At 38.1% G+C, this 14,055-nt stretch overlaps 2 protein-coding genes across 2 annotated transcripts; one reads left to right on the plus strand and one right to left on the minus strand.

The window, feature by feature from the left end:
- Positions 1-3,466: 3,466 nt before the first annotated feature.
- Positions 3,467-7,142, plus strand: LOC139713020 (uncharacterized). Its single transcript, XM_071624798.1, has 3 exons — positions 3,467-4,289; positions 5,041-5,228; positions 5,674-7,142. The coding sequence occupies exons 1-3, from the start codon at positions 3,703-3,705 to the stop codon at positions 6,747-6,749; spliced, it is 1,851 nt and encodes a 616-aa protein (XP_071480899.1). The 5' UTR covers positions 3,467-3,702; the 3' UTR covers positions 6,750-7,142.
- A 1,572-nt stretch (positions 7,143-8,714) lies between these two features.
- LOC139713029 (uncharacterized) lies at positions 8,715-13,808 on the minus strand. The gene has a single exon (XM_071624806.1). It carries the CDS (start codon positions 12,735-12,737, stop codon positions 11,100-11,102), a length of 1,638 nt encoding a protein of 545 aa, XP_071480907.1. The 5' UTR covers positions 12,738-13,808; the 3' UTR covers positions 8,715-11,099.
- Positions 13,809-14,055: the final 247 nt, after the last annotated feature.

A 14,055-nucleotide genomic window follows, 5' to 3' on the forward strand; every position in this document is an offset into this window, starting at 1 on the left:
GTTAGACAAGAGTACAGTCTAGATCAAGAGTAAAAAAAAAAAGAATAGTTGCTGTTGTTACTAGACCTTTCAAAAGTTTAATTTCTTGAATAAAAAGTAAATCTAGTCAAGGTCTGCACTAAGATTAAAGACTAAATATTACTTATAATTTTACTGCTTGTACTGGTGTGACATATTGCTGTGATTGATGCTCTGTGGTATTAGTGTTATAACATATACTCCGTCTTAGTAGATTTTAGTGTTGATGCCGATTGTTAGAGTTAATACTAAAGTTGTGTTTGAAGCTCCTTGGTTCAAGTAAAGGTTTAAATATTGATGAGAGTTAATTAATATTCATATTCAATCCGACTTTCGATTTTTAAAAAAATAAAACTAAAAGAAAGTAAACTTATCAATGACAGTGTTGAGTGAGTAAAACTGCAGTAATACTATTAATAGAGGGTATTAAAATACATAATAAAGTCCAAGAAGCTTCTTGAACTTGGTGCGTAATGTTGCTTTGGTACATATCTAGTATCAAAGAATTTTGATGTCACTTGTCAAGCATTTAATAATCCATCTTAAATTCAAATGAAGATAAGTTTCTTGTCTCCTACTTTTATTTCATCATGATCTCAGAACAGCAGCACCTTGTATAATATTCATTTCTTCATTTCTTGTAATACAGATCGTAAAGGAACGCAGAGAGCAACTGAGCAAGCTTCAAATGATGATGGGAACGCTGTAACATCCAAAATGAAGAGGTCAAAGGTTCAGATCACTTGAGAAGATTTGATGACAGACAGCAATGCTGTGTTTCAAGAGGCACTACAAGCAGCCGAGGAGGAAGAACATTTGAAGGGATATGAGCGAGGACAGAGTGTCACAAGGCTTTGTAGAAGAATGCTGGCACTCTTGAGCACGGCAACGATCCTTGCTATGGTGAAAGTAGTTGTTGAACATATTTACAATGCAGCAAGCGCCAGAGACAATTTTGCTCAAATTGGCACATTTGCTGGTAGAAAGATGTGCTTTAGGCTTTCATGCTTTACGGACTGATCCACAGGCAAACAAGCTATGGGAGGATCTCTTTGCTGCAACAAGTGTAAGTGTACCTATACATGTTGCATGTCTCGCCCAAGAATACTTGATGAGAAAAATATCATTTGTGATTACAAGAAGGAGGATGAAGCACAGGACTTTGTTTACCGTGAAAAAGAAGTAATACTAACCGATCACAATCAGAACGTTATCAGTTATGTTGCTGGAGACATTCCTCATGCCCTGCTGAAGAGGTATTGGAAAAAAATCTCTGGAAAAGCAACTCAATTTATGAACATTCTTCAAAGCTGGAAGACCAGACAAGAAGACATTGAAGTCAACTCTCTTTTTGAATATACGTGCACATGGACAAATTTAGTTAACAGAGGTCTTCTCGTCACTGTAAATTGCAATGTCTATAAACTGTTTGTAGCCATGGAAGTACAGACACACAAAAAATTTGAACATCAATATTGCACCACACCAAAACCTTAAAGAATTACTCTGTAAAAATATATCAAAAAATGAAAGTGTCATCCGATGCTGGCAGGTTTTGTGCGAGGACAAGTGTGCAGATGATAGTGAAATTCTACTTTCTTCTGTTCTGAACTACTGGGTGAAAATAAGAAAGAAAGGATGTGTAAAAGTCTACATAAGTGTCTTGAGGAAAGAAGAAATATTGCATGAGAAACAAAAGAAGCTTTCAAACAAGGCAAGTGCCAAATTGTGTCTCGCCCATTCGCGTACAAGAAATCAATATTTTTCTAACTCCCAGAAATTCATTGACCCGCCTATGACCTTTGACTTTGTGGTGACCTTCACCTCCCCAAGGGACATCCAAGTTTGGTCACAAAGGGACATAGGGAGCAAAAGTTCTGAACCACAATTGAAACGCGCCTTAAAAAACTTGACATTGGGCCCTAAAAATTTGTTGACCCCTGTCTGTGACCTTTGACCTTGTGATGACCTTCACCTCCCCAAGGGACATCAACCATCCAAGTTTGGTCACAAAGGGACAAAGGGATCACAAGTTATGAGCCGTAATCAAAACGCGCCATAAAAACTCAACATTGGGCCCTAAGTTTGTTGACCCCTATATGTGACCTTTGACCTTGTGATGACCTTCACCTATCTGAGGGACATCTACCATCCAAGTTTGGTCACAAACAGGCAAAGGGATCAAAAGTTATGAGCCATAATCAAAATGCGCTATAAAAACCCAACATTGGGCCGTAAAAGTTTGTTGACCCGTCTGTGACAGTCTTGCAAGTAAACTTTAACGTATGACCTCAAATAACCTTTGACCTTATCATGTGACCTCTTACGGCACCACAACATGAAGGTATCCCCAGTGCATCCATCACCCAGGTTTGATTGCCATTGTAGCAACATGTGTCGAGTTACGTGTGATAAGAGTCTTGCACGTAAACTTTAACGTATGACCTCAAATGACATTTGACCTTCTCCTGTGACCTCCAACGGCACCATAACATGAAAGTATCCCCAGTGCATCTATGACCCAAGTCATATTGTAATCCAAGCAACTTATGTGAAGTTATTTGTCAAAAGAGAGTCTTGCAGGTAAACTTTAACACAAAAAAGAGTCTTGTAGGTAAACTTTAACATAAAAAAGAAAGTCTTCCACATACTAGTACTCTTTAACAGACCTCTGACAACACCATAACATGAAGATACCCCTAGTGCTTCTATTATCCAAGTGTGGCTGCCATTGCTGTAACAGTTGCCAAGTTATGGATCATAAGAGAGTCTTGCAGGTTGGCTATATGTTCCTTAATCTACTAAATTTATGTTTTTATTCTAAAAGGTCCGAATTGGTACAGAGGTATCGCTTACCAAGCAAAACCTCTCCAATTGTAATCACATGGATCCCGGTAAACTTACCGGGGACCTAATGATGGCCTGGTTTGGCAGGGAGATGCTCCTATCATCGTCTCTCACTGGCATGAAGAACAAGGAGGGGAAATCCAAGCCCCCTCTTAACAAGGATCATGTGGCCGACATCACTGGTAAGTAAACTGATTGCAGAAATCTACATTTGAGATTTATCACAAACAATATACTCGTGTTGCTTGGTATTTCACTTGAGATTTCCAAGAACTGCGGGAAAAATACCCCGCAGCGTATTTACAATAAAAAAGTAAATAAGTAACACTGTATAAGAATGATATATTCTAATGTTACTGGAAAAATGCTGGTACTGCTGCATTGGAGAATGGCATGTATTGAAGATTTTTCATCTTCATCTTCAGCTTCTTTATGGTAATGAACAGACAGTCATTTAATCAAATTATAGTACAAGCAAGGGAACTGTTGACTATGATTGTTTCCCTTGGAATGCATTAAATTGCTTAATGAAGAAACTGGTAAGTCACGCATTATTATAATATCAACCCTCGATGTCATTTCCTGTTCTCAGCAAAATAAGCCAGTTCGGGGTTGTAACAAGGAGATCATGACGTCACAGGTCATCGGGTCAAAAATACCAAAATCTCAGCGTTCGCCGATCCTATGTCCGGTGTGTCAGTACGCGCCGCACGTACTGTGTACAACGCTATGTGATTTTCGTACATGTGTTTGCATACTCTTTTTCTTGACGATCGTACTTCATTCTACCGAATAAAATAGCGATTTTAACGTGTTTTTCTGTAAGTCAAGGTGAGGATGGACGAGGAACAGGGAGTTTCGATCGATGATATCAAACTTTGGACAGTTGGAAGGTTGAGAGACTTTCTGAAGGAGAGAAATTTGAAAGTTTCTCGGAGGAAGGATGAGCTTGTTGCGTTGGTGTATGCAGCTAAAACGATGCCTCACCTGGTCCCAGCCCCTGCCCGGCCGTCGGCTGAGTCGAAGTCGGAGAAGTACGAGGATCTTTTGCGACTCAGGGCTGAGGAAAGCCTTCCAGACCCCAACACTCTGACTGGGTGGATTTCAGAGGTAAAGTCTTTACCACAATGGCCGCCAACTATGTCATTTGACATTGGAGAGTATCTCAGATCTATTGACAATGTTGACTTGCGACAAAGACTGATGGCGGATTATAAAGATGGGAAGGGGTACTCGTACTTCGAATCCGGATGGGTTAAGGAGGTGGAGTTCCATCCCATCTCTGAGAACAGCGAGTTCTGTTTCCTGCGTACGGAATGTCGCCCTTCGCAGCGGATCAGAAATATTCCATGGAAAGTTTGGGTGGCCATTGGCAAGTCGTCGGGAACAGTAAAGAGTGCCTACTGTACATGTTTTGCTGGGTAAGCTGAGGCTGAGCTTATTTTTTCATGTCAAAGATGACAAAGTCTGTGTAACATGTGAAAGTCGAAGTCATGAGTGCTAAAACTGAAACTATAACTTAAGTTGTGCGTGCAGGACTCCTGTAACCTGTGTAGGGCTGGAGCTTGTTCAGGACAGTAAGAGTTTAACAAACGAACAGGACAGTTCTATAGTATAGACAAGGAAATAAATTTATAATTAAAAGTCTATGTCCTATGAAGTTGTTAGTGGTGCCGTGGGTGTCACATGTGATGCCTGATGATCAGATTAAGCAGATAGTTTCTTTAAGACTTTATGAAAACTTCAAAACTTCAAGGCATATACAGCAAAAACAAGTCAATACCTAGAAAGAGTATACAATTATCAATTGTTTATAATATGTAGACCTCTTCTACACATTTATATTTTTCTTTATCGGTCACTTGATATTTTGCTAACAAAATCTGATGTGAATGATCACAGTGTGCCAGAGTCTGTCCACTTGTAGTATATTATAAATGCAGATATTCTATACCTGCACCTGTATTAAAAATCTGCATGTCAAGTCTTCGTATTCCATCAGTGCGAGAGTACTTATTATTGTCATTACTTAAGATATCGCCTCAAAAATTTCTTTATCATTAATTTTGCCCTGTAGCTACATTCATCGTATTATGTTAATGAAATCCTATTTTGACTGAGACTGTATGTCATACAAAATAATTTTTTCTCTCATTTTCATGATTTTCCTTACAGTTTCAGTGGAACATGTAATCATGTTGCAGCCATACTGTTCAAGATTGACTTCGCTTGGCGCAACGGCCTCACCAACCCAGCTTGCACATCACGTGAATGTGGATGGGCAGCATTCGGCAGCAAGCAAGCTGTAGAGCCCAAGAGGATCAGCGAGATGACTTGGAAAAAGCCCTTGTTTTCCAAGCAAGGTAAGGACATGGCTTAGTCTCTGATTTTTTTTATATTTGAATATATTATGCAGCTTTGTTTGTAACCTGATAAAATGAAGCAAATTTCCATCCAGTATTTGTTTTGTTTTTTTTTTTGTTTTTTTTTACGTGACATGTGAGATGTACAAGATAATCTTCAAGTACCCTTTACAGGGCTTAAGCATTTTTCACTTTGTCATATAAGTATTATAGCTAGTAGAAAAAAAAAAACATTTCATGTTGTAAAGCTAACATTTGCCTGCATTGGTGACACAACAGATGCTCAGGCACAGGAATACAAAGTACTGAAGAGGCAACATGAACATAAGGTTGTTTTAAAAATATTTGAAAGTTTTCCGCTTTTCCCACATGTACGGTAAACATTTACACACATATACACATGTAAAGACACACAAAATTGAATATTATGTTTTTCTATTTGCAGGCCCTTCTAGAGATCATGAAGGCACCAATCCTAGTGTGAGGCAACTGTTTTCGCCAATAGAGGCAAGGTCAAGTGGAACAAGGCCCTCTTCAACACTGGAGAAGCTAGTTGCGGCTCTTTACTCTGACTTTGAGGAGGCAGCTTGCTTTCAGTATGCTCAACAGGAAGCACCATCTGCGTCATTTGCCATTGACCCATCATCGGACTTAAATGTACACCATGAGACAGAAGTGGCCACGACTGATCTTCCCATTCCGTTAACAACTTTAGCAGAACAATCAAACAGCGTAGAAGATTTTTTAGCCAATATTCCAGTATACTGTTCAAAAACCACCAGTGAGCTGGAGAGGATCACACGAGGACAGTCAAACAACGAGGCATGGTTCGAGCACAGAAAAGGACGCATTACGAGTTCAGTAGCGCATCAGGTGCTGACTAGAGAGAGAAGACTTCTCCAGAGCTCCGGCAAAGCAATCGACAGTGCTCCTTTGCTTCGGAGGGTACTGCGATATTCAACGCCCAGTAATAATCTTCCATCCCTAAAATATGGAAGAGAAATGGAGGATGAGGCCCGGAAAATGTATGCTAAAGAAATGAAGAGAGCGGGACATGCTCATTTACGGGTAGAGGAGTGTGGACTTCTTGTGAAAGAAGATCAGGTGTACATTGGAGCTAGTGCAGATGGGTTGGTAAGCTGCTCATGCTGTGGAGAAGGTGTTCTTGAAATTAAGTGCCCTTTGAGCGTTTCGGCTGTGGAGCCAACAAGCACCAATGTCCCCTACATAGACGAGATAGATGGACAGCGAAACCTGCGACAGAGTCATCCATACTATTCTCAAGTACAGTTGCAAATGGGAGTTTGGAAGAGAGGATGGTGTGACTTTTATGTGTATTCGCGCCACGGGAGCCTTTGTGTACGTGTGCTCTTTGATGAGAATAGATGGCAAGAACTCCTTGTAACATGCAAGGAATTTTTCATTTCAAAGGTCGCTAAGGAACTTGTCACTAAAGACATTTGGAATAACATGACACATGAAGAAAAGTGTGATGATGATCCTACGTGTAGTGATGATTGAAACAAGAAAATGAGAAATCAAACTCCAGTCCAGTTCACTTACATGTTATTTGTCAATTCTGATGTAAAGTAGCATTCAGAGGATTCAAATAAATAAGTTGTTAAAGGAGAAGTCCAAGCCAGAAGTAACCAAATTTAATGAGAAAAAGAAATATATTCCAAACAAAATGGTTCAAAAATTATGTGAATCAGATAAGAAGTTTTGACATTTTGAAATTTCCCATATTTTTTGCAAACACTTCTTGACCAGTCCTTATGAATATAGACTATGCTAGAATTATTGTAGTAGGTGAAAATAAATGCAATTTTCATAGGTAACCTGCTAGTGAATGTGTTACCCACTCATTATTTTTGCCTTCTTGGTTGACTTTTAATCCATCTGAACAGATACAGGTCAGGCAGCTCAGCTTTAAAATTTTTACAATTGATCCCCCACAATGTTAACCACTGAAAATTTAGTACTTTGATTGGAAATTCTACTCTTGATGTTGATTGGTATTTACATTTATGATGGTACTTTGGTTGATCAATTTAAATGTTTTTATGTTATACAGTGTAAATATGTTACGTGTATGACCAGGAAAATTTTTATTATATTCTGCTTTACATTAACTCTTTATGTGCCACGTTTGCACGCCCGACTCAGTCGACGGCGTGCCAACTTCGCATATTCTGCTCAACAAACAAAGCAGCCCCAACCGATCGATAAACCGCTAATCACTGCTAATCCCACGGCACAATGAAAGCGTTTCTCGTGCTTTTGTTCCTCTTATATACGACTTGCATTATATGTGGTGGTCGACTATCAAGCGATGTTCCCAACTAGATTTGCTTGTACATTCTAAGTTTCTGTCACGGTTTTATGTGCAAAAGTCATGCCTTTACAGTAATGTAGAAACTGGTCATTCAAAAGAAGAATTGAAAATAGATTCGTCGTACAATTTATATCGTAACAAAGCTTGGCATATACAAATCGAAAAAACAAAATTCTTTCTCAAAGCATAACTACCTTCGTGTCTCAGAATAACGTGGCACACAGGGGGTTTCCACCATGGCACATACAACAACAGAGTTAACATTACTGTTTTCAGTACATTGATGATATGGTCACATGGTCACAGAATCATTTTGCCAGTTATTTGATTGATACATGTATGATATGTACAGACAGCATGAGTTATTTTCATTTAGTGAGTACAGTTCATGCTCATTTGTTTGACAGAGGAAAAAATGGTTGCTCAGATGTAATGTTCCATTTTACTTTGTATACAGCAGTTACGGACATTCCTCACTGCATCTGCTCCTCCATATCAGTTTAGTCAACTGAAGCATTCCAATACATAAATGGCCATACTAGCAAGGTCATCATGCAAAGAATCATACATGTACCAGATGCTTTTCATTTTATATCTGCCTGGCCTGCACAGCTGATTACTCATCTGTGGACTGTCCTTAATAGTTTCACCATGGTTTTGTGAAAAAAAAAAATCTTTCATATTAGTTTCCCTTATTTTGAGTTCGTGTTTACAATCTGGGACCTATCAAGACTGACATGCAATACTAAGTTTGAGAACAAAATGCAGTTAGTACAATAGTCAGCCTTATTTGAATGTTTAAGCGATAATCTGATCCTAGACCTTGGCATTCCCCAAGATTGTGTTGAGTTTCGATGTTTTATATTTTGTTAATTTCTTTCAGTGAAGGAATATGATTTACATGTACATTTCTGGAAAATGCAAGTTACTAATAATTCTGTGAAGTTTCGAAATGGGATTTTTTTTTAACAGTAAAAGTAACTTATTTTGCTTGTTCACGTTTCATTCTGAGGACCGAACTGAAATCGTGACATTCATTTTTCTTTTTCGGGGGGGGGGGGGGGGGGGGGGGGGGGGGGGGGGGGGGTTATTGATACTTGTATACCTATGAAATTCATTATTTTGATTAATACAAATAAAATGTCCTAGAACATCTGGTCAGTTTATCATGACAAACAATTCAAAGCAATCTTATTTTTCTTGTTTTGTATTTGATAGATTGGTGATAATTGTGATAGATTGTATCATACATTGTATTTGACCCGTCTTGATGTGGATTGTGTGTGTGTGTGGGTGGGTGTGCTTGTGTGTATGTGGATTGTGTGGGTGTGCTTGTGTGTATGTGACTGTGTTTATGTGTGTGTGTGTGTGTGTGTGTGTGTGTGTGTGTGTGTGTGTTTATTACAATATGAGTTTTATGATGCAACGATTATAAAGGAGGAAGAAGAAAATAAAATAGTGTGCACTGTGGAGAAATATGAGCGTTATTCAAAGTTGTCCATGTTATCCATGGAATTGGCAGTTGTAAACATAGATTAGAGACCATCTCAGAACCAACCAGTCCTTATACAATTTGGTCGCACTTGTTGACAAGTACATGTAAATTACCCCTACACTTGAATGTTGTAATGGTTTGTATTGATAACCTGTGATAGTTCACCAAAGAGATGGTCTGTAATCTACGTGTACATTTTATCCACCATACATACAAAAGTCTCACATCAGCCCCCACCACTCTACATGTAGCTCACACAGATCCTACCAAGTCAATTATCACATGTACCCCCCCCCCCCACACAAACACACTCACTCACACACACACACACACACACACACACACACATTCACACAAACATGCAATTACACACATTGTATACGTACAAATACATAAACTCGAAGACACAGGTCTGATATTTAGGAAGTGTTCATATTCTGTTCTATTACAAAGTAAGGAAATGTATAAAAATACATAATAATAGAGATGTCCAGTGATGAATTTGTGAAAATTACACACGCTGCTACACACCTGATATCTGCAATTGACTGATAACAGAAAAAAGACCCCCAAAAAGTTCACTTTCCTAGAACTAGGTTCAATTGGATGAATGATTAAAACGTCAGAGTGCAGGTATTTGGGGGAAATGATGATTTTTACTTGACTTTTGACCCTTTTATAAGTTTATGCATAGAGTAATTTTCAAGGTATTGAGAAAAAGTATAATTTCAGCATCAAATGGTAAAATAGTATTATCTAAACCTGGCCTTTGACCTTTGACCCCACAGTTCCAAAGAGAATCACTGCTAGGTAGAACATGCATAAATATGTAAGTTTCATGATAATACCTTCAGTTACTTTTGAGATATGGAGGAAGATGTGCAATTAAACACTTTCACTTGACCTTTGACCTTTTGGCAAGAAACTTACCACAGAATATATATTGGGTTATACATGCATACATCAAGTTAAAAAAAAAATCCTTCAGGCATTGCATAAATATAAGGAAAGTAGTGATATTTTGAGGAGTTGACCTTGACCTTTGACCCCAACTTCCCTACATAATCACTGCCCATCCGTACATGCATATATTCTAAGTTCCATGTAGATACCTTGAACCATTTGCGAGATATGGAGAAAAACATGAAATTTCAACCTTTTTTTCACAAAATAACCTGTGCCCTTTGACCTTTGACCCTAAAATCCAGACAAAGTATCATCCCCCCATGATATACCCGCATACCAAGTTTGATGCAAAACCACCCCACGGTTCTTGAGATATCGACTAAAACAAAACGGGACAGACGTACGGACGTACGGACGGACGGACGTCTGTACGTGAGTCCCGAAAACATAATGCCTCCGGCCACTTCGTTGGCGGAGGCATAAAAACGTTCCAGTTTTCCTTCTCACACATTAGAGTAAATGTAATTATCAAGCCTTTTACAAATCTGTGCAGGCAAATTCCTGTGCCATGATTTTTCCTGGGCTATTCACTACCAGCTCAGGATATTTTTCATACAAGCAGAAAATAGGCTAAATTTTCTAGATACTCAACATTGTTAAATTACAGGAGTTATCTCTCTGTATGAATTAGCACACGCAAGTTCTTAGGCCTGCAGGTATAAACATGAACTTATGTAATTTCAACTTATGTCATCCCATGCATGCTAACATGCAGATAAGTACCCATGAATTAAAACAAATATCCTTCCATAGACACATACATTACCTTTTGTTACTTCATCTATTTTACTGAGTTGATAGTTCCAGTCCACTTGATTTTCTTCAATGTGAAACTTATCTTATACTGTAGTCTAAAGAAAGGTTTACAAAATCTGATTGCATGTATACATAAATAAAACACTAATGGCTTTAAACATTTAAATCAATAAATGAAGCCCTTGAACCTTTCTAACATTCTATCTATCTTCACATGCTGAAGTGAAAGGATTTTTCACAAATGAGGAATTTGAAAAAAAAAACCCATCAAAGTGACAGAAAATGTCATACATTTACAGTGTACACCATTCTTTACTTCCTACTTAACTAATGCAGGTTGGAGATTAATCAATGCTGCACAAACAATGACAATGTCATCAATAAGAGGAACCATGGATAATGGCAAAGTGTGTTGCAAAATGTTAAATACTTTCATTCGCCCAATTGCCCTTTCCACGTGTATTCTGGCATTAGCTATTTTTTTGGTTGCAGCTACATCTTCTGGAGACTGTTGTTCCAAGCCTTTGCTAGATGCTGGGATTTCTAATCTAGCATGTCTCATAAGCAAATCCTCCCTGATAACAAAGCCTCTATCAGCCAAAATAATGTCACCTGCATCAATGAGATTCAGAAAACCTGATTCCCTAGTAATGTGAACATCAGTAGCTCTTCCTCCCCATGCTTTTGACAAGAAGCTTATCATTCCATTAGGTGCAATTGCAACCAAAAATTTCACAGTGTTATGTTTCTTGTAGTCAGACCAGGTGAGTGCTTGGAGTTCTAAATTCCTTGGTCTCTCTATAAAAATTTCTGTGCAGTCTATAGTACATCTGAGACCGTTGTATTTGTCCTTCAGTGAGTTAGGCATAAATGAGCTAATTGCTACCCTATCAGGCCAAAATATAAGGTGCTTTAATTCAGAGGCAAGAAATTTAATCCAAGTGTTGAAAATTTGTGACGCTCTACTTTGCGATATGTCGAATACACTTGCTAAGAATGCCAATGTAAGGGCTAATCTCAATTTCATGAGAACAAGCATGAACTCTTGTTTCGAGCCAAGGCTTCTCTTTGGTCCTGGTTTTGAGGGAGTTTTTTTTCCTTTAGGTGTACTTCTTGGTGAGGACTCTTTTTTCCCACCTTCCCAGTACCTCATCCGAAGCACCTTTGGCTCCAAGTAAGAATGTAGAGATTCAAACTGCTTTTTAGTGTTCATTCCTGTGTATTGCCGACATGTTTTGTCATTTTTCATGACAATTCCTTCCATGGTGAAAAGTGGCGTCTTTGTTCCTTTTGTTTTGCTAAGTTGCGACTTGGGCTGAATATCTAAAAGTTTTTCTTCAAGGCTTTCAATCTTGCGTTCCCTTTCTGCACATCCCGGACACTTAGCACGTGTTGCTTGATAGGTGTGATCCTTCAAACTATGATGTTGATCTTCATAGCATGATTGGAATGATGCAGGTACAGTCTCGTCAACTGAGACATGTTCTTCTACATGTATTTTTTCCAATGTTTCTTGTTCAAGTGTTGTCTCTGTTTCTGTTACAATCTCTTCTAGTATCCTTTTTTTCCTTTTTTTGCTGACATATGGTTCTCTTACTTTGGGAGGTTTTCGAGATGGCTTGATAGTACTGGATCCAGGTAAATCGTATCCAAGAAATTCCGTAGGATTAGGCCACGCTTCTGTAGGTTCTCCATCTTTGAAATGTCTTGAGCAAATTCGATCATTAGGTGTAGGAGCCCAGTTTTTCCCAGAAGTAGATTTTCTGTTCACACATTTTGTCCACTGCATTCGCCTCTCAATGTCCTTCTTCTTTGTAGGAAATGGGAATAGTGTGAAGGGTGGCTTGCATACACAACTACCAAACTTCAGTCCATGGATATCACATAGCTGGGATAACCAATTATCCAGTCTATATTGGCTATTTGAGCAGCCCTTGATTGCACATATTCGTCCCATACTTTCTGAAAAAGCAAATGAGAGAAAAGGATTAAAAAAAATTAATTTGCCATGATTTACGGTAGGATGAAATTAACGAATATTCATCATGACCCTAGCTATTCTAATCACAGATTTCTTTCACCAATAACTACATCCACCTAAATAATCATCCAGGAAATATCTGATAAATCTGAAAGTCTTGAAAGGAATATAAAGGCTTTTTAAATAGTTTACTTCTGTGGTTCTGCAAGTTACAACATAGATCTACTTCATTACTTGAATTTAAAGTTGTGAACATATTTGCGTTTAGTATTAGTTTACTTAGTCATCAATCGGTCTTCTTGTCAAACGAAATTGTAGCTATTTTGGACATCATCAGAATCCAAAATAAAACAACAATGTCAATGTCAAAAATTAGGATTCATTTTCGTTTTAACTTTTTTTTTCGTTTGTTTGTTTGGTTTTTTTTTTTAGTTAAAGAAGTCAGTTACTCAGTAGAAGATTAGGTCCAACTAAAACTAAGTGACTAGGGTCTAGGTCTAGATCTATATCATAGTCAACACTTGTGTACATGTGAGACTTAGTTTGGGGGTGTAGACCTACTTCATAACTCAACAGTTCAATAGTGCAACTGCAGATGCAATATGACAACGAATAAATACGTTTTGATTTTCAAGTAACGATTTTTTTTAAACGCAACGCGACGAGACGATCAGAATTCTTCCTCAAAATAAGTAGACCTATAGCCAACACATATTTACACATATCGGACCGATAAACATGATACGACGGCAGTCACGAGCTGGCTGACGGCAGACTTTGATTACCAGCTAAAGCCGTATTTACTGGAATATGAAATAAACCTCTTGACTTAAAACTAAATTGTGATACGATTTACAAGAAAATCGTCTCTTTTTTCGAAATATATCAAACTTACATTCGGAAAAGAAGCAGGAAGAAGAACTCTTTAGATCGACCGAGCGTAGGTAAACAAATGGGAGCTCACAGATTTTACAGAATTTTGGTATTTGTGACCCAGCGCGGATCTGGCTTCCGGGGTCAGTGCACATGCGCAGACAATAACCCCGAACTGGCTTATTATTATGCAAGCTTTCTTCTCATAGTGTCCATTTATATGGTTTATTTTTGGATTACTGTTCATCATTATAGTATAGTCTGATAAATGTGGGGGTTTGAAGGCTTTAGTATCTCTGTTTTCAACAATATTTGCATTTAAATTTTAATTATTTAAATTTTCTAGTCAAAAGCTATCTGATCTACATGTATGCATATAATGCATTTTTATACATTTTTGTGATGTCACGTCAGGAATATA

This window comes from Diadema antillarum, unplaced genomic scaffold (genome assembly GCF_040938485.1).
Source record: "Diadema antillarum isolate AM-2024a unplaced genomic scaffold, OU_Dant_1.0 seq00001894_RagTag, whole genome shotgun sequence".
Lineage (NCBI taxonomy): Eukaryota > Metazoa > Echinodermata > Echinoidea > Diadematoida > Diadematidae > Diadema > Diadema antillarum.